The sequence below is a fragment of the Actinia tenebrosa genome, unplaced genomic scaffold, assembly GCF_029948245.1.
Source record: "Actinia tenebrosa isolate PJP-AT-01 unplaced genomic scaffold, QUT_ActTen_1.0 PGA_scaffold3__52_contigs__length_22856419, whole genome shotgun sequence".
NCBI lineage: Eukaryota > Metazoa > Cnidaria > Anthozoa > Actiniaria > Actiniidae > Actinia > Actinia tenebrosa.
In genome coordinates, this window is record NW_028292580.1 from 8601023 (window position 1) to 8615128 (window position 14106).

Below are 14106 nucleotides of genomic sequence, written 5' to 3' on the forward strand. Positions count from 1 at the left end.
TACATACATACATACATACATACATACATACATACATACATACATACATACATACATACATACATACATACATACATACATACATACATACATAGTTTATTCAAATCGCAAATAAATTATTGACAAATAGTAAAATACAAGTAAGAGCAGAGGCTAGCAAAAAGCGATACAAATAAGACAACAAAGCACAATAATAGGCGACTTGAAAGGAAGTTATGAGGTTATCCCTATGTGAAAACTCCCAAGAAAAACAACAAAACATGACAAAAATGCATTATAAAGAAAGACCCTAAGCAGCGTAATTAGCGAAAAATGCTCTATAAATGAAGTATAAGTATATGAATATGTACTAAATAAAGGAGAGACAAGCTCTCCGCCACCCTGAGCCCCACCCCCGCACGCGCACCCACCAGACAGATTATGAAGTCTGTCCGCCTGGTGAGCGCACGCGCGAGAAACCCAGAGCAACAGAGAACCCGTCTCCTCCTTAATCTAGACTCTACTAAAAAATATACTAATCGATGTGTACTGCAATATGTAAACATTAAACACCTAAGTGAGACTTCAATTTCTGCTTAAATGATCTAAACCCATCGGTTTCAACAATGTCTTTAGGTAGATCGTTCCGTGAAACTTCGGTAATACTAAATAGCACAATTTTATGCAAATTCCATTGTTTTCTAATTGTTTGCACTGCGATCTAGAGTGCAAACCATTAATCCGTGAAACACTAGTCTAATTACTAAATAGTACAAAATAGTGCTAATTAAACAATAGAAAACAATGGGATTTGCGTGAAATTGTGCTATATTTAGTATTACCGAAACTTCACGGTTGTATCGTTTGCACTCTACTAGTTAGTTTAGCTATATTTTCATGAGGCAGTCTTTTTTTGCACTATTTTTTAAGCGTTTTTATAGTGACGTCGGTTTTTATAGATATGACTTTTCTTAGAATTGCAGTTTCTTCGACTTTTTTTAACTATAAAGCGAAGTTTTCTAGAAGCTGAATTTGAACAGATAAGCTAGCTTAGCTATATTTTCATAAGGCAGTTGACAAAGGTAGCATCAATGAGTTATGGCTTCTCATCAAAACATATCTTGCAGACAAAATCTACGACGGCGACGTCAACCGGAACTGTGAATAATTTCTCTTAAGGGTTCTGTTCATTGAAGATTTCATTTAAAACATTGTCAGTAAAGTCATCTCATCCACAGGAAAGACAGACAGACGCCCGGACCCTAAAGTGAAGTTATTTACACTTCCGGTAGACGTCGCCGTCGTAGATTTTGCAAATCTTTAAATTCCCTAATTACTTCGCAACCGGAAACCGAAACGAATGACGGCTGCGAAGAAGAATATTCATAAAGGTATAAATGTTGAAGAGATAATTTTTCATTGTTAAAACTTTTTCGCTCAAATTGAAGTGCTGAAATAGTTTTTTTGCCATTACTAGTGGGCTCAACAAGAAATTTAGATCAGCCCATAGATGAGATTCTAATACCTAATTCAGAATTAAAGTGGCTGTCCAGTGGCGGATCTAGGGGGGTTCGAAGGGATCCACGGAACCCCCCTTGAAGGTTTGATCTTTTAGGTAATAGAAATATGTCTTATATAAATTTTAATGAATAAATATTAGTAGTTTTGCGTTGCGTCGTGTTATTATAGTCCGTTACTAGATAGTAAATTAGGTGATAAGAGCCAATTTTTTTTGTCAAACATCGACTAAACAAAAGAGAATTATACACAGTTTAAGAAACGGAACCCCCCTTTGAAAAATCCTGGATCCGCCACTGCTGCCTACTATAGAAAAATTAAGCTATTGCGCACGCTCCTATGCAACAACGATAATAACGCCATTAATTTGAACAGTGCAAATCCGCAAATAACTTTCATAAATTCTATTGAGGAATCACTTGTTTTAATTTTCAATCAGGCAAAACTCTCAAATTTTGCAGGCGACTCTATATATTTTTCGAATTTCCGAAAGGGTACACAAAAAAGAAACTTCTATCAACAAAGTGTGAAAAAAAAGTGACATGGGAAATCGGTATTAAAGCGTACATTTTTTTCCACTCGTTTTGGACAAAAATTGCCAAGAACGAAAGTCATTAGCATTCTCGTTTCCAGATCCCACTCGGTTGTCGTTCCTCCCCGTCAGAGACTCTGGGAAACCCTACAACCGTAAGTTTTATTAGGGATCAGTTACCTCACCCCTCTACTTCCGATCATACACAAACGTACGTAAACTTTATTAACGTGTCAAACTTCTAGCCAAGGGCGCTAGGACAGAAGGATTGGTTTTTACATTAGGTGTATAATACAACATAGTATTAGCGTGGTATACTTGCAGTCCAGGTGTATAATATAACATCGTATTAGCGTGGTTTACTTGCGATCCAGGTGTATAATATGACATAGTATTAGTGTTGTATAATGAAACATTGTAGAGTCTACAATAAACCAACAAACAGCTGGAAGCAAACAATTGGTACTGATCACAAGATTCTGATATCTGATATAAGCATACCATGTAACAGAAATTCCTTAAAACAACAACTCAAAAAGAAGGCAACAAAAAAGGTCCAAAAGAGAAAGTGGGATGTTACTCATCTTAGAGATGATGCTGAATGTAAAAAACAATACTGCAAAAGAATTGACAGTATTTTAAGCGATTGCAATTTTGATTGCACAGCACCTGAAGAAATCAACAAAAACATTGTCTATGCCATTCATGGAGCGTTAGACAGTGAAATCCCGGTAGCGCAAAAGGAGAAGGAGTTAAAAAAACCATGGGAATCAAGTGAACTATTAGATCTAATCAAGAATTCTGACAACTCTAAAGAGCAACGTGATAAGATTAAGAAGTTAAAATTAAAGCTCAAAAATGAATATTATGAGAAAAAGGCAAATGAACTGAATGATGCTAGTAACGCAAGAAAAGTTGAACGTGAGTTTGCTCTCTCAAAGAATTACAGTATGATCCCAAAGTTACAGAATAGGGTTGAAATTAAACCCTCTGACCTTAAAAGTTATTTTGAAGATCACTTCAAGAAGAGAGCTGACATTGAAATGCCTGCAGAGCTTGCAAATTCTGAGAAATATCCAGATTTATTTAATGACCGGAAAATAGAAATTAATTCCAAACCACCTGAAAAAGAAGAAATTATATCTGCTCTTAAGAGTTTTAATAATGGGAAGAGCTTTGGCACCGACAATATACCACCTGAAGGGTTGAAGTGCTCAAATCATCTAATTACAGCTCTCTGGATGTTATTAAATAGTATCTGGTTAACAATGACGATTCCTGCTGATTGGCTAAAGCTTTCCATCACCTGTCTCCATAAGAAAGGAGGTAAACATCAAGCAAGTAATTACCGTGCATTGTCAGTGGGCTCTAACATCTCTAAGATTTTGTCAAAGATAATTATCACACGACTGAAAGAATGCTATGAGGAAAATATTTCAAAGGCTCAGTTTGGCTTCAGAAGGGATAGATCAACGACTGATGAAGTTTTTCTACTACGACAGATAATAAAGAACACTGAAGGTGGTATAATTGCACTGTATATTGATCTAACAGCTGCATTTGACAAGGTACCCAGACATATTATGTATGAAGTTCTGAAAGTTAGAACTGGATGTGAGAAGTTAATTGATATTCTATGGTTATCATATGATGGAACAATCGGGAAATTATGTGGAGATAAAACTGATTTTCCTATTGAAGCAGGGACCAGACAAGGTGGTGTGGAAAGTCCTCCAGTATTCAATTGGTTCTTTGACTGGGTACTCAAGGTCGCTGCCCGTGAAATTGACCAACGCTTTCCAAATGGATGGGGAATACCATTTACATATACAATCGCTAATGCATGTCATCAACGGAGTACTGGACGAATGAATGGTGTGGAGATAATTAAATGGCTTTTATATGCTGATGATGTTGTTGTGCTGTCAAAGGATCTTACTGATCTACAGGAGATACTGGAAATTATCCATGGAACATGCTTAAGATATGGGCTTGAGTTAAGTTTTAAGAAAACCAAAACACAGGTATTTCATGATGCGCAGCTTATGGAAAAGAAGAGCTTATTAAATATATCAGGACATGATATTGAAAATGTAAAAGAGTTCAAGTATCTTGGTCATATGTTTTATAGTGATCAGAAGGAAAGTTTTGTCGATAACAGAATACTAAGTGCAACAGGAAAATTCCACGAGCTCAAGAACGTCCTTACAGATCATAAAGTATCTATGAATACACGCAGAAAACTCTTGGAATCCTGTATTAGATCCAGACTTACTTACTGTACTGAGGCTGAACTACCAAATGAAGATGAACTGAAAAAGCTTGAATCCTGTTGGTTTGGTCTACTAAGAAGAATGGTACGGAATGGCTGGGAAAGGAAAATGAATAGTGACGGAGAAGAAACGTTTGCCTTTAAATATAGGAACTTAGACCTGGAGAGAATAGTGGGAACCCTGGCACTTCGTGATTTTATATACGTACGCTACTTGAAGTACATTGCACATGTTTGTAGAAGACCAAATTCAAATTTAACGAAACAGTTGCTGTTTGCAATTCCATCTGCTAAATATGTTAGAGATCCATGGATCAAAATTAGTCAACTACTTAATGTTGATAAACACCAAGCTAAGAAATCTACACAAGACAGAAAAGTTCTAAAAGGACTACTACATCAGAACTTTGGCTCTGTGTAGACTATATAGTCCCTGCTGATCAACTTATAGTTGGAAATAGCGGAATGACACTGATACTGATACTGATACTGTATACTTGCAGTCCAGGTGTATAATATGACATAGTATTAGCGTGGTACACTTGCAGTCCAGGTGTATAATATGACATAGTATTAGTGTGGTATACTTGCAGTCCAGCTCAATAATATGACATAGTATTAGCGTGGTATACTTGATGTCCGGGTGTATAATATGACAGTTTTAGTGTGGTATACTTGCAGTCCAGGTGTATAATATAACATGGTATTAGAGTAGTATACTTGCAGTCCAGGTGTATAATATGACATGGTATTAGTGTGGTATGCTTGCAGTCAGGGTGTATAATATGACATGGTATTAGAGTAGTATATTTGCAGTCCAGGTGTATAATATGACATGGTATTAGAGTAGTATACTTGCAATCCAGGTGTATAATATAACATAGTATTAGCGTGTTATACTTGCAGTCCAGGTGTATAATATGACATAGTATTAGCGTGGTATACTTGCAGTCCGGGTGTATAATATGACAATTTTAGTGTGGTATACTTGCAGTCCAGGTGTATAATATAACATGGTATTAGAGTAGTATATTTGCAGTCCAGGTGTATGATATGACATGGTATTAGTGTGGTATGCTTGCAGTCAAGGTGTATAATATGACATGGTATTAGAGTAGTATATTTGCAGTCCAGGTGTATAATATGACATGGTATTAGAGTAGTATACTTGCAGTCCAGGTGTATAATATAACATAGTATTAGCGTGTTATACTTGCAGTCCAGATGTATAATATGACATAGTATTAGCGTGGTATACTTGCAGTCCAGGTGTATGATATGACATGGTATTAGCGTGGTATACTTGCATTCCAGGTGTATAATATGACATAGTATTAGTGGTATACTTGCAGTCCAGGTGTATAATATGACATGGTATTAGCGTGGTACACTTGCAGTCCAGGTGTATGATATGATATGGTATTAAAGTATACTTGCAGTCCAGGTGTTAATATATCATGGTATTAGAGTAGTACATTTGCAGTCCAGGTGTATAATATGACATGGTATTAGCGTGGTATACTTGCAGTCCAGGTATATAATATGACATGGTATTAGTGTGGTATACTTGCAGTTCAGGTGTATAATATGACATGGTATTAGTGTGGTATACTTGCAGTGCAGGTGTATAATATGACATAGTATTAGTGTGGTATACTTGCAGTCCAGATGTATAATATGACATAGTATTAGTGTGGTATACTTGCAGTCCAGATGTATAATATGACATAGTATTAGTGTGGTATACTTGCAGTCCAGAAGTATAATATAACATAGTATTAGTGTGGTATACTTGCAGTCCAGATGTATAATATGACATAGTATTAGTGTGGTATACTTGCAGTCCAGATGTATAATATGACATAGTATTAGTGTGGTATACTTGCAGTCCAGATGTATAATATAACATAGTATTAGCGTGGTATACTTGCAGTCCAGGTGTATAATATGACACGGTATTAGTGTGGTATACTTGCAGTCCAGGTGCATAATATGACATAGTATTAGTGTAGTATACTTGCAGACCAGGTGTATTATATAACATGGTATTAGTGTGGTATACTTGCAGTCCGGGTCTATAATATAACATAGTATTAGCGTCGTATACTTGCAGTCCAGGTGTATAATATGACATGGTATTAGAGTAGTATACTTGCAGTCCAGGTGTATAATATGACATAGTATTAGTGTGGTATACTTGCAGTCCAGGTGTATAATATGACATGGTATTAGCGTGGTACACTTGCAGTCCAGGTGTATGATATGACATGGTATTAAAGTATACTTGCAGTCCAGGTGTTAATATATCATGCTATTAGAGTAGTATATTTGCAGTCCAGCTGTATAATATGACATGGTATTAGCGTGGTATACTTGCAGTCCAGGTGTATAATATGACATGGTATTAGTGTGGTATACTTGCAGTTCAGGTGTATAATATGACATGGTATTAGTGTGGTATACTTGCAGTCCAGATGTATAATATGACATAGTATTAGTGTGGTATACTTGCAGTCCAGATGTATAATATGACATGGTATTAGTGTGGTATACTTGCAGTCCAGGTGTATGATATGACATGGTATTAGTGTGGTATACTTGCAGTCCAGGTGCATAATATGACATAGTATTAGTTTGGTATACTTGCAGACCAGGTGTATGATATGACATGGTATTATTGTGGTATACTTGTAGTCCGGGTCTATAATATAACATAGTATTAGCGTCGTATACTTGCAGTCCAGGTGTATAATATGACATGGTATTAGAGTAGTTTATGAGCAGTCCAGGTGTATAATATGACATAGTATTAGTGTGGTATACTTGCAGTCCAGGTGTATAATATGACATGGTATTAGCGTGGTACACTTGCAGTCCAGGTGTATGATATGACATGGTATTAGAGTAGTATATTTGCAGTCCAGGTGCATGATATGACATGGTATTAGAGTAGTATACTTGCAGTCCAGATGTATAATATAACATAGTATTAGCGTGGTATACTTGCAGTCCAGGTGTATAATATGACATGGTATTAGCGTGGTATACTTGCAGTCCAGGTGTATAATATGACATAGTATTAGTGTGGTATACTTGCAGTCCAGCTCAATAATATGACATAGTATTAGCGTGGTATACTTGATGTCCGGGTGTATAATATGACAGTTTTAGTGTGGTATACTTGCAGTCCAGGTGTATAATATAACATGGTATTAGAGTAGTATACTTGCAGTCCAGGTGTATGATATGACATAGTATTAGTGTGGTATACTTGCAGTCCAGATGTATAATATGACATAGTATTAGTGTGGTATACTTGCAGTCCAGATGTATAATATGACATAGTATTAGTGTGGTATACTTGCAGTCCAGATGTATAATATGACATAGTATTAGTGTGGTATACTTGCAGTCCAGATGTATAATATGACATAGTATTAGTGTGGTATACTTGCAGTCCAGATGTATAATATGACATAGTATTAGTGTGGTATACTTGCAGTCCAGATGTATAATATAACATAGTATTAGCGTGGTATACTTGCAGTCCAGGTGTATAATATGACATGGTATTAGTGTGGTATACTTGCAGTCCAGGTGCATAATATGACATAGTATTAGTGTAGTATACTTGCAGACCAGGTGTATGATATAACATGGTATTAGTGTGGTATACTTGCAGTCCGGGTCTATAATATAACATAGTATTAGCGTCGTATACTTGCAGTCCAGGTGTATAATATGACATGGTATTAGAGTAGTATACTTGCAGTCCAGGTGTATAATATGACATAGTATTAGTGTGGTATACTTGCAGTCCAGGTGTATAATATGACATGGTATTAGCGTGGTATACTTGCAGTCCAGGTGTATGATATGACATGGTATTAAAGTATACTTGCAGTCCAGGTGTTAATATATCATGCTATTAGAGTAGTATATTTGCAGTCCAGGTGTATAATATGACATGGTATTAGCGTGGTATACTTGCAATCCAGGTGTATAATATGACATGGTATTAGTGTGGTATACTTGCAGTGCAGGTGTATAATATGACATGGTATTAGTGTGGTATACTTGCAGTCCAGATGTATAATATGACATAGTATTAGTGTGGTATACTTGCAGTCCAGATGTATAATATGACATGGTATTAGTGTGGTATACTTGCAGTCCAGGTGTATGATATGACATGGTATTAGTGTGGTATACTTGCAGTCCAGGTGTATAATATGACATAGTATTAGTTTGGTATACTTGCAGACCAGGTGTATGATATGACATGGTATTATTGTGGTATACTTGCAGTCCGGGTCTATAATATAACATAGTATTAGCGTCGTATACTTGCAGTCCAGGTGTATAATATGACATGGTATTAGAGTAGTTTATGAGCAGTCCAGGTGTATATCATAACATAGTATTAGCGTGGTATACTTGCAGTCCAGGTGTATAATATGACATGGTATTAGCGTGGTATACTTGCATTCCAGGTGTATAATATGACATAGTATTAGTGGTATGCTTGCAGTCCAGGTTTATAATATGACATGGTATTAGCGTGGTATACTTGCAGTCCAGCTGTATGATATGACATGGTATTAGTGTGGTATACTTACAGTCCAGGTGTATAATATAACATAGTATTAGTGTGGTATACTTGCAGTCCAGGTGTATAATATGACATAGTATTAGTGGTATACTTGCAGTCCAGTTGTGTGATATGACATGGTATTAGCGTGGTACACTTGCAGTCCAGGTGTATGATATGACATGGTATTAAAGTAGTATACTTGCAGTGCAGGTGTTAATATATCATGGTTTTAGAGTAGTATACTTGCAGTCCAGGTGTATAATATGACATGGTATTAGAGTAGTATACTTGCAGTCCAGGTGTATAATATAACATAGTATTAGCGTGGTATACTTGCAGTCCAGGTGTATAATATGACATGGTATTAGCGTGGTATACTTGCAATTAAATTGTATAATATAACATGGTATTAGTGTGGTATACATGCAGTCCAGGTGTATAATATGACATGGTATTAGTGTAGTATACTTGCAGTCCAGGTGTATAATATGACATGGTATTAGTGTAGTATACTTGCAGTCCAGGTGTATAATATGACATGGTATTAGAGTAGTATACTTGCAGTCCAGTTGTATAATATGACATGGTATTAGAGTAGTATACTTGCATTCCAGGTGTATGATATGACATGGTATTAGTGTGGTATGCTTGCAGTCCAGGTGTATGATATGACATAGTATTAGCGTGGTATACTTGCAGTCCAGGTGTATGATATGACATGGTATTAGCTTGGTATACTTGCAGTCCAGGTGTATAGTATGACATGGTATTAGTGGTATACTTGCAGTCCAGGTGTATGATATGATTTATTCCCGCGAAGTTTGGTAATAAACAGTTTTTTTTATTCAAACGTGGGACGTTTGTCATGATGTACTTTGCCGTCAGTGTGAGTGAATAGAATCGGCGAACATGCCTCAAATAAAAACTTCAAGAAAGAAGCGAGCAAGACTTTTGAGTTTAAGTAAAGAAACATACTTCGGGAGTAAATCGGAAAGCGGCCAAGCGACATCAGACCATGGTGCGAAAGAATTTGGTGTTATGGTCATTAGCAAACAATAGAATTCCCAGAGCATCAAATCGTTGGGAAACGATCAATGTTTTCTGTATTTCTCGTTCTCTTTAGATCGCTTTAAATGAGTTCAATAGTCTTGCAATTTTGTGTAATATTAGTTTAAGTTCTAATTTGTATCCTGACGTAGTTTTGAGAGAAATGATCAGCGAATTTTAGAATAATGGAAGATCTAGTAAGATTGACTAGAAAACTGCGATGAAAAGTGCAAATGTTTACCCCGTCTTCTGCACTATACGTTTTCACGAAATCGCATAAGTCGATTACCTTCAAAATGTTCCTTTTAAAACTAGATAAAGAGTAAAACTAAATGAGCAATGACTTTTGTGAATATATAGCTCTGAAATATTAATTTCGGCCGTATGAAATCCATTGTTTAGTTTTGAAGTAGATTATGAACTATATTTAAATAATCTCAAATATCTCATAATTAGCTAGATAGTTTTTTTCAAAAATCCCTACAAATGGAGGCATCTAGTATATAATTATGTGGTACGAAGCATTTTAGCGTTGAACGCTCTGCAAGGCTAAAATTATTTTCTAAACGAAAACAAATATTTCATCATAATCACGTGTTATGACGTCCGATCTCATTAAAAATTGTATCAAACATTAATTCAATCTTTATGTGACTTATGTGCAAAAAAGATTTGCAATCGGATAAAACACGTTTATGCACCAGCGTTCCAAAAGTGGAAGGTAGGTCCAGCCACCTTAATTAGCTGTGCCCTGACTTTGATCAGCCCAGAGGTTGTTTCAGGGTTCAATCTGTGATTTGGTTGTGCCCTGACTTAGATCAGCCCAGAGGTTGTTTCAGGGTTTAATCTGTGAGTTAGCCATGCCCTGACTTAGATCAGCCCAGAGGTTGTTTCAGGCCGTTCAATCTGTGAGTTAGCCATGCCCTGACTTAGATCAGCCCAGAGGTTGTTTTTGGCCGTTGAATCTGTGAGTTAGCCATGCCCTGACTTAGATCAGCCCAGAGGTTGTTTCAGGGTTTGATCTGTGAGTTAGCCATGCCCTGACTTAGATCAGCCAAGAGGTTGTTTCAGGGTTCTATCTGTGAGTTAGCCATGCCCTGACTTAGATCAGCCCAGAGGTTGTTTCAGGCCGTTCAATCTGTGAGTTAGCCATGCCCTGACTTAGATCAGCCCAGAGGTTGTTTCAGTCCGTTCAATCTGTGAGTTAGTCATGCCCTGACTTAGATCAGCCCAGAGGTTGTTTCAGGGTTTGATCTGTGAGTTAGTTGTGCCACGACTTAGATCAGCCCAGAGGTTGTTTCAGGGTTCCATCTGTTAGTTAGCCATGCCCTGTCTTTGATCAGCCCAGAGGTTGTTTCAGGGTTCGATCTCTGTGATTTAGCTGTACCATGAATTCAATACGACTTCTTCATTTGTTTTTCACATTTCGATGATGCCCAATCGTCAGTATTTGCGCGCCATCATGGATGGTATTATGTTCCGGATATTGTTCTTATTTTTACTACTCACTAAGTTTTTTTAAAATTTCAATTAAAATAAGTTACCTTTAGATAACTTGTGCCTCTAGAATCGACTCCCCCAACGAAAATATCGAAGCTTTGCATTCCAGAGTTTGTTTTCGTCAGTCCAAGTGCTACATACCAAGTTGTTTTGGCACGAACTTGGAACTCGATCTCTTGAGATCCAGATAGATATCTCCAATAAACTATGAATTTCCCGTCTTGAAATTGCAACTCGTTTACAGCAACTGAGTATGTTACGAAGATTATCGAAACAATGAAAAGAGTTTTGGCAAAAAACTCGAACCGTTTCATCTTATAACCTTGAAGCGAACTAAGTTGGAGTTCAAGAATAGTGGTATTGATTGACTCACTCAGTCGATTTTCTGGAACTTGGAACTTCTGGAAGCTGGAACTTCGCTTTGATGCGGACTAAAATTCTTCTTTGTTAAGCACTTTTTTTTATGCTTGAAAAATGCACTCTGTGCCAATGACAGCGGTTGGTTAGAAAATTAAATATTTTTAGTCGTTTTTTATAGTGACGTCGGTTTTTATGAAAATAATTGCTGACTTCGACTCTTTTTAACTATAAAGCTAAGTTTTCTAGAAGCTGAATTTGAACATAGATAAGCTAGTTTAGCTATATTTTCATAAGGCTGTTGACAAAGGTGGCACCAATGAGTTATGGCTTCGCTTCAAAACACTATTACAGACTATTAATGTTTTGTGTGCTGTTTTTGAGCCGATGGAGCCAGGATAACACTGGTTCTCATAGAGACGGAGGCTTTGGGGTTTGGAGTAAGACTCGATCATACTGGTTTACAAGAATAACTCGATCGGCTCAAAAACGTCACAAAACGTCGAAAATTTACCTCAGAATGGAAATATAACGAAAAACGTATCACTTTCCTCTACGCTTCTTAGTAAATTTGCCCCCAAGCAATATGGCGTCGCAAACCGTGAAAGGGTCTATTGTTATACTTCGCAACCGGAGACCCAAACGAATGACGCCTGCGAAGAAGATTATCCATAATGGTAAATGTTGAAGAGATAATTTTCTATTGTTGAAATTTTGTCTCTCAAATTGAAGTGCTGAAATAGGATTTTTTCCACTCATACGCGGTTCATCGAGAAATTTAGATCAGCCCATAGCATAGGAAGCCCATACAAGCTTTGAGAGCTGAATGTAATTTAACGAAAAAAAAATTTTTTTTTAATAAATAAAAGCTAATATTTACTCACATGAAGGTTGTTTACGTCATCCTAGTTCTTTAGTAGTGATTTCTAAATCCCCAGAAAACAAGCGTTAGCTAAAGCTCCGATTCAAATTGACGCTCTACCTGTTTACCTAGACTTTTTTACTCGATCGAAACTTTATTTGATCAATTAAACCGATGAAAAAGGTGCTGAAAAGGACAAAATTCCATGTTAATTGATGTAAAGATTATGAACACAGCAAAACAGAACGCAAATGTGGGTATTTGAGTGTCATTGAGTGGTTTATATTTGTTCGCAAATAATTCTCACGTCAAAAAGCAAAGAATTCCCTAAAGCCTGTGATAAGCCAATGCAATCAGTTTTCGAGATTTCATTTGATTTTTGAAAATAATTACGGAATATTAGAAAACAAAGAATGATGTCAAAAATCTAATGCATTCTAGATGGGCACGCTTCATGTCCTTTGACTGTAAAGTGGCTGCCTACTATGGAAAAATTTAAGCAACTCCGCATGCTCCTATGCAACAATGACCTGCCATTATTTGAACAGTGCAAATCCGCAAATAACTTCATAAATTCTATTGAAGAATCACACGTTTCGATTTTCATCAGGCAAAACTCTCAAATTTTGCAAGGGACTATATATTTTTCGAATTTCCGAAAGGGTACACAAAAAAGAAACTTATATCAACAAAGTGTGAAAAAAGTGACATGGGAAAGCGGTATTAAAGTGTACATTTTTTCCACTCGTTTTAGACAAAAATTGTCAAGAAGGAAAGTCATTAGCATTCTCCTTCCCAGATCCTACTCGGTTGTCGTTCCTCCCCGTCAGAGACTCTGGGAAACCCTACAACCGTAAGTTTTATTAGGGATCAGTTACCTCATCCCTCTCCTTCCGATCATACACACACGTACGTAAACTTTATTAACGTGTCAAACTTCTAGCATGCCACAAGTAGCACACTAGTTCGGGACACTTACCGAGAATAAATTAAGTAAATAAGTTAAAAATTATGTTAGCTAATAATTAATAATAAAATATTATATGGACAAATAATTTAAAAGTAGTAATATATGTGTAGACGTATACAAAAAAAATGAACTTAAATATTGAACTATAATGTATATAGTATAATGTAAAAGACATGTAAAGACACGATCCTGGATGGATATCTGATATTGGGTTTCCTGTGGCTTGACCACATCACATGAGGCACGTGATCGGTCATGTTGTGTCACTCTTGTCGTTACTCTTGTTGTTGCTAGTTCGCTTTTTTTTTTTTTTTTGAGCCATATTAAAGACAAATACAACCCCAGAATGGCGAAAGAGCTTGACTTACACGTCCATGTGTGTATGTATTCTCCAAATGACAAAAATACCGTGGAAAAAAGCCTCTTATTGAAGGAAAATACGAGTTGCAAGTAAGTGAATGTGTCAAATAAAAGA

At 36.5% G+C, this 14106-nt stretch overlaps 1 protein-coding gene across 1 annotated transcript in view; it reads left to right on the top strand.

Moving 5' to 3' along the window:
- The window catches only part of LOC116288218 (non-lysosomal glucosylceramidase-like), a 42889-nt gene that overhangs the window by 6479 nt on the left and 22304 nt on the right, over nt 1-14106 (top strand). Inside the window, exon 2 of the mRNA XM_089035074.1 lies at nt 13950-14081. Within this exon, the coding sequence (XP_088891200.1) occupies nt 13978-14081 (104 nt within the window). The 5' untranslated portion in view covers nt 13950-13977. The remainder of the gene's footprint in view (nt 1-13949; nt 14082-14106) is intronic.